At 38.2% G+C, this 7307-nt stretch overlaps 1 protein-coding gene across 1 annotated transcript; it reads right to left on the bottom strand.

Annotated features, from left to right (window-relative positions):
• Positions 1-278: 278 nt before the first annotated feature.
• LOC127080066 (ABC transporter B family member 9) lies at positions 279-5582 on the bottom strand. Its single transcript, XM_051020400.1, has 12 exons — positions 5264-5582; positions 4788-4842; positions 4519-4694; positions 4193-4414; positions 3862-4100; positions 3252-3777; positions 2905-3178; positions 2162-2807; positions 1833-2061; positions 1489-1755; positions 1142-1405; positions 279-1067 (listed from the first exon to the last, which is right to left on the bottom strand). Exons 1-12 carry the CDS (start codon positions 5534-5536, stop codon positions 423-425), a joined length of 3816 nt encoding a protein of 1271 aa, XP_050876357.1. The 5' UTR covers positions 5537-5582; the 3' UTR covers positions 279-422.
• Positions 5583-7307: the final 1725 nt, after the last annotated feature.

The following is a 7307-nucleotide window of genomic DNA, read 5'->3' as shown; positions in this document are numbered from 1 at the left end:
AAAAATAAGGTGTTAGGTTAGGGCTTGTCAGTGTTATATCATTACATAGTATTTTAAAATTCGGACCCTTCTGGCTGTCTGCACCGATTAGACCGTGAACCAAAGTTGGAAAGGTCCGGTAAATTCATCAAATCATAATTGTAATTGATCTAGTGAAAACCGGTGTAACTCAACCGATTCATTGGTCAGACCAATGAACCAATAGATTTCTTGATCTAGTGAAAACCGTTTCTTTGCGCAGCACAAGCCATCCAGCCAATAGATGAGAGATGAGGTTGTGAACACATCATATTGCATTTTAAAGATCGTCGATATATAGTATATACTTTAGTCTGCATATAATCCTAACACAGACCCGAATGATTATATTTAGAATCTAAAGCAAAACCAATAGTAGGTTGGAAGTGGAAAATTGAAATATCTTATGATGCACTTGAATGAAGAGCTACTAATGAAGCATAAACACCATCCTTAATCTTCATTAACACATCATGTCTTCCCTTTTCTGCAACAACCCCATTTTTAATTACTGCTATAGTATCCGCCCCTCGAATTGTCGTGAGACGGTGAGCCACCACCACAGTAGTTCTGTTGACACTCACTTTGTCTAGAGCCTCTTGAACTACACGCTCTGACTCGGCATCAAGTGCACTTGTCGCCTCATCAAGCAAAAGTATTTTTGGGTTTTTCAGCATGGCTCTCGCAATAGCAATACGTTGCTTTTGTCCACCAGAAAGCTGTGTGCCTCTTTCCCCAACAGAGGTTTCATAACCATTTGGAAGAGAACTTATGAAGCTATGTGCATTGGCTGCTTTAGCTGCTGCAATTATCTCATCCTCGGTAGAACCTCCCTCTTTGCCATAAGCTATGTTGGCACGAATGCTTTCGTTGAAAAGAATAGGCTCTTGACCAACCAAACCCATTTGTTGCCTCAACCAGCTTAATCTGAACTTTTTGATATCCACTCCATCTAGGTACACATGTCCAGAATCAGGGTCATAAAATCTCTCTAAAAGGCTTATAACTGTTGATTTTCCACTGCCACTTTCTCCAACCAAGGCAACAGTCTGCAAAGACATTGTCAATTTAAATAGTACATAACACATTCTCAATAAACTGATTTGTACAACCAAAAGTTTACCTTTGCAGATGGGATGCTTAGGCTTAAATCTTTGAAAATTTGAATATGGGGCCTTGTTGGGTAGTTAAAGCTGACATGTTGAAGTTCAATATTACCAACTACCGTTCCTTGTGTTACACCCTCCTTGCTGCTGGAATCAATATCAGGTTTGCTGTCAAGAATTTCAAATATTGAAACTGTGGAATCTCTGGCCTTGTTAGCGTCTGGTGCCAATGCACTAGACTGGGAAACGGAGATTGCTGTCATTGTTAAACAAAAGAAAACCTGCATACGTTATCTTGTAAGAACCGGATCAAAGTAAACATCAAGTAAAATTAAAGGATGCTAAGTTGATTGAATGATTGTACCCTGAAAACCTCCTGAAACGTTGCTTTCCCATGTTGCACTAAAATAGATCCTATATAGAAAGTGAAAGCATTTGTGCAATATAGAGCAAAAAAGGAGAAACCAAATCCTGCTCCACTAACAAGCCCCAAGCGAGCACCTTGTCTCTCTGGCCCTAAACACTTTTTCCGGTACATGTCCATCACTTTTGATTCTGCGCAAAATGATGCAACGGTTCTTATGCTACTAACAGCATCATTTGCCACTTGACTTGCCTCTTCATACATCACCTACATAAAAACAACTCATGATTTCCACTATGTATAACTCCCGCAATGTAATTGGCAAAACTGCAAGTAAGACTAACCTTGGCATCAGCACTAAAACCTCTAAGAAACTTCATCTGAACGACTCCTTGCATAAGAACCATAGGTGAGACAGCCAAAACTATAAAAGCAAGAATCCAGTTAGCAGTGAATGATATAAGTAGACCAGCTGTGATCGTTGATATGTTTTGCACAACGAGGGCCAATGTGTCACCAACAAGACTTTTCACAGTTGAAGCGTCGGTAGATAACCTTGCACCAACTGCACCACTGCAAGGTGAATCATTTCTTTCAGTTTCATGAGTAGAAGGAATCAATACATGATAAGTTTCTTTATTTTGTGTTGAAGTAAAATACATTTTGAACATACCTTGAATTTGCAGGATCGTCAAACCATCTAATTTCTTGGTGCACAATCTTTTCAAATGTCAATGAACGAACTCTTTCAATAAGTTTTCCACCAGCAATCCCAAAGAAGTAATTCTGAAGTGGTAAAACCACTAGAGTTACCAAACCCAAACCTACATATAGAAGTGACCATAACCTGGACTCTTTCCTCTGCTGTTCTGGAGGCTTAAAAAACATATTAATGACTGATGAAAACAAGAGGCCAAATATAGGGAACACGACACCATGTATTATTGCAGCAATGCTTCCAAGCAGTATGACAGGAACCTCAGGCTTGTTCAACCTGGCCAAACGCGTTAGAGGTACCCTTTTGGGTTTTTCCTTATTATCAAGTTGACCTTGTTCAATATCTGCTTTCTTTATTTCTCCAGACAAGCCTCTACGTGACTGAGAATGCCGAAGACTTGCTGATGATGTTTGGCTTGTTGATCTCATAAAAGAGTGTCTTTGGGTGGAAGATCTAGCCATGTGACTTTCTATATTTAAATAGTCACCGGATGTATCTGCTTCAGACGTTCTGCTATCTTCAGCTTCTTTTTCTCCTTCTTGTAGACGAATAAGTTGAGAGTAAGCACCATAAGCATCCATGGTTAACTCGCGATGAGTTCCTATGGATAAAAAGAAGCATGAAAAAGTGAATACAGTATACTAAGATGCAACAGAATTGGTTTTTCTTGCTAAAATCATAATGTGTCATTGTATAACCTTTCTCTACGATTTTTCCCTGATGAACCACTGCTATTGTGTCAGCATTTCTGATAGTTGTCAAACGATGCGCAACGACAACAGTAGTCCTTTTCAATATGATTTTTTCTAATGCTTCTTGAACAATACGTTCAGACTCAGCATCCAATGCACTCGTTGCTTCATCAAGAAGCAGGATTCTCGGGTTCTTTAATATTGCTCTCGCAATCGCAATTCTTTGCTTTTGACCGCCAGAAAGTTGAGTACCATTTTGTCCCGCCATGGTGTCAAGGCCCTGCAAACACAATTCCACTTCATTATTATTAACTTCAAGCAAACACGAGTAAAGTTTTCAATGTTACACACACCTGAGGTAGTTTGTCGATGAACTTCTTTGCATTAGCAAGTTTTATTGCCGCTGTTATCTCCTCGTCAGTTGCACCTTCTTTCCCATATGCTATGTTCTCTCGGATAGTAGTAGTAAACAAGATAGGCTCTTGACTAACCAACCCAATCTGTTCCCTTATCCATTTAAGTTGCAAGTTCTTCAAATTCACACCATCTATAAGTACTTCACCAGCATCAGGATCATAGAATCGTTCCAATAAACTGATTACAGTAGACTTTCCACTTCCACTTTGACCCACCAAAGCAGTAGTTGTGCCACTTGGAACAAACAGCGAAAATCCAGCAAATATCTGCACGTCCGGCCTCGCAGGGTATCTAAAGTAAACATCCTTGAGTTCAATATCTCCCTTTATGTCCTCCAAGACAACACCACTTGTGTCATATGCATCAATTTTCGGCTTTCTTTCAATTGTCTCAAACATTTTATATGCTGCTGCTTGTCCTGAAGCAAATGCATTTATGCATGGGGATGCCTGACCTAGTGCCCTGTCAACCAATGAAAATTCATCAAACAAAAATTTATGCCTAAAACAATGCATTTATTCAATCAGGTATCAATGCTTCACTTACATTCCACCAGTCATAAGAGCTATGATCACAGTAATGACACTTCCACCGCTATATCCTTTCTCAATAACTAGTTTGGAACCATACCACATGGCAAGCCCATAAGTGCAGAAGACGATTAAGAGAAGCGTTCCCATTCCTAAACCTGAGACTATCCCTTGGTTAACCGTTGCAGTATAAGCAACTTTTATCTTGCTATTATACCTCTCTATGGCTTTTTTCTCACCAGTAAAAGACGCAACCTAACCAAATTTCAAAACAAAGCTTTAAGACAATGAAAAATAGAATCCCAACTTAATCATTCAATGCTTATAATTTGATGCAAGTGTCTTACTGTTCTGATGGCTCCAACTGTTTGATCAACAACATTTCCTGCTTCTGCATAAGCAACTTGTCCGCGGCTTGACATTTTAGCCATCATCATGGACATGAAACCACCAGCAATAATAACACAAGGCATACACGCAAGTAAAACTACAGCTAGACGCCATCCTTTTATAAATGCGATCACAAAGCCACCAAAAAAATTTGAAGCAAGCTGAACAAACTTCCCAACCTGTCATAATTGTAATATGTTCCCATTCATTAATAGACTCGCTTCATTTCCACCGAAAACATGGAAGATCATGGTTCATGACACTTTATTCATAAATTTCATACCTTTTCTCCCATTGCATCTTGAATGAGAATTGTGTCACCAGACATTCTACCAATTACCTCTCCCGTGTTTGTTTCAGTATCAAAGAACGCAATATCTTGTTTCAATATCGTTTTCAAGTACAAACTACGAATCCTCGCGGCTTGTCTTTCTCCTGTCACCATCCAACATGATACCTCTACAGCATGCAACAAAAAAAAACCTTATCATCAAAATGAATTCAAGAACTACTCTCCAACAAAATTAAATAAACAACAAAGTGCTATCTTACGTAGAAACGATGCTGTTCCAGCCCCAACAGCTAAGTAAACAAATAACAATGATACCTGAAATTTGAAGTGTGTTAAACTATGCTATGCCATAATCCATTTTGGTAACAAATATCTGAATTCTTTAGTTCTTAACCCTAGAGTGTTTTCGAACCGAAGTTCATTGATTACTACTAGAGTATGCAATTTCAATTTGTACTAAATGAATATATAATTAGTTAAAAACAAATCACATATTGCTAAATTAGGTTATTTCATTGAGTGTAAATTCCACATAAAAAGAAAGTGGGAAGCTACTAATTATATATTCACCATGCATGTATCTGTTTGGAAACAACGTAAAATGTAATTATTCTTTTACGATTCTAACATGAAATTTAATCGTTAAAACTCCAAGAAAATTTGGCTTCATAATTTTCTTGATAATAATATACATGCATGAAAGAGAGAAAAAAAAGATCATGCAATAATATTATACCTTAGAAACTTGTTTAACGATGGCTGATGGATCAGAACCACCAAAAGCATTGATGAGTTTCCCAAAGATAAGAGTCATGAGAGGCTGAGACAAACCATTAGCCACGGCAGCGATAGTGCCAATGATCATCAATGTTACATCAAGACGATCCGCGAAATTGAAGAGCTTATAAAATGGAACTTTTTGGTTGGTTTTGGTTTCTCTGATTTCATGGTTTTGTGTTGATGGTGATGGTGGTGAAGAATTATCATGTACCTCAGTGCTGCGTGCCATCACTGTTAATTTTTGTTTTCATTCAAGATCTTAACTCAGTTGAAAACTATGCATGTATACCTATAAGTTTAGGTATCGTATAAATAGGAAATTCTGTTAGAAATTTAAAATGACTTACGGTTTTTACTCTAAATTAACAACTAATAATTCAATGTTATTTAACAAATTTATAATCATAAGTTGTTTCCAAATATATATATATAATATGTTATATATATATATTTGGAAACAATTTATGATTATAGTGTTCGCGATGACACTTCGGGGCGAGGATCAGAGAAGTACCCTCCGTCCCGCAGATTCTTCGATCCCGACCATATTATTTAACTTTTATATATAATATGTTATATAATTTTGCATGTTTTTTTCATGAAAATAATAATTAATATATTAGAAAATAAAGAGTTATCAGTGAATTATTCTATTTTATTTTTGTTTCATTGTATAATGTATTATTTCACTATCCAAGTACCAAACCCTAAAAAAGTGCATCTTGTAAGATAATGGAAATCGTGTCCTTCTCATTGATCTGAATAGAATATATATACATCAATGCGTAATATTTGGTCAACTATCTAATTATGATACATCATAATTATAGGAAACTAATTATGACTAATTATAACAAAATATTCTATTCTATCACCCCCCCTCCCCCCGCAGTCGAAGCGAGAGGTTCACAGACGCTTAGACTGGTCCGAAAATCATCAAAGAGAATGCGAGGAAGTCCTTTGGTGAAAATGTCTGTGATCTGATGTCTTGAGGGAACATGAAGGACGCGAGCCTGGCCACGAGCTACCTTTTCCCAAACAAAATGAATGTCCATCTCAATATGCTTAGTACGCTGATGCTGCACAGGATTACCAGATAGATAGATGGCACTAACATTGTCACAATATACCAAAGTGGTCTGAGGAATAGGAAAATGGAGTTCCAGGAGAAGATTGTGAATCCAACACGATTCGGAGACAACATTGGCAACCCCCTATATTCGGCTTCAACACTGGAACGGAAGAGAGTTGGCTGCCTTTTGGAAGACCAAGAAATAAGGTTGTCACCTAGAAAAACACAATACCTAGATGTAGAACGTCTGGTGTCAGGACATCCACCACAATCAACGTCAATGTAGGAGATAAGCTTTGTAATGGGAGATGGAGATAAGTGTAATCCAAAATGTAAGGTGCCCTGAACATAACGTAAAATGCGCTTAAGAGCAAGCATATGTTTCGTGCGAGGGGCATGCATGTGAAGACAAACTTGTTGAACAACATATGATATATCAGGTCGAGTTAAAGTGAGATATTGTAAGGGCCCTGCAAGACTCCGATACAAGGAAGGATCCTCATAAGAATTGCCAGAGGAGGTGCTAAGTTTCTGCTTGGTGTCAACAGGAGTGGCTGATGGTTTACAGAACGCCATGCCAGCACGTTCAATGATCTCTGATGCATAAGTGCTTTGACTGAGAAATATGCCATCAGGATGACGAGATACTGCAATACCCAGAAAGTAACTCAGAGGGCCCAAATCCTTCATTGCAAACTCAGATGCTAAGAGTGATATAATTGATTGGCGGAGGACCTGAGTGGAGGTGATGAGGATGATGCCGTCTACATACAGCAGAATGTAGACCATGTCTAAACCTTATCGATATATGAAGAGGGAGTGGTCTGATGTGCTATGGTGAAAGCCAATGGTGGCGACATAGTCAGCAAAACATTGGTACCATGCCCTAGGCGCTTGCTTGAGACCATACAATGACTTCTTCAACCGA

This window comes from Lathyrus oleraceus, chromosome 1 (assembly GCF_024323335.1).
Source record: "Lathyrus oleraceus cultivar Zhongwan6 chromosome 1, CAAS_Psat_ZW6_1.0, whole genome shotgun sequence".
Taxonomy (NCBI): domain Eukaryota; kingdom Viridiplantae; phylum Streptophyta; class Magnoliopsida; order Fabales; family Fabaceae; genus Lathyrus; species Lathyrus oleraceus.
Note: the sequence above shows the minus strand (reverse complement) of the source record. Positions and strands in the feature narration are given on the sequence as shown.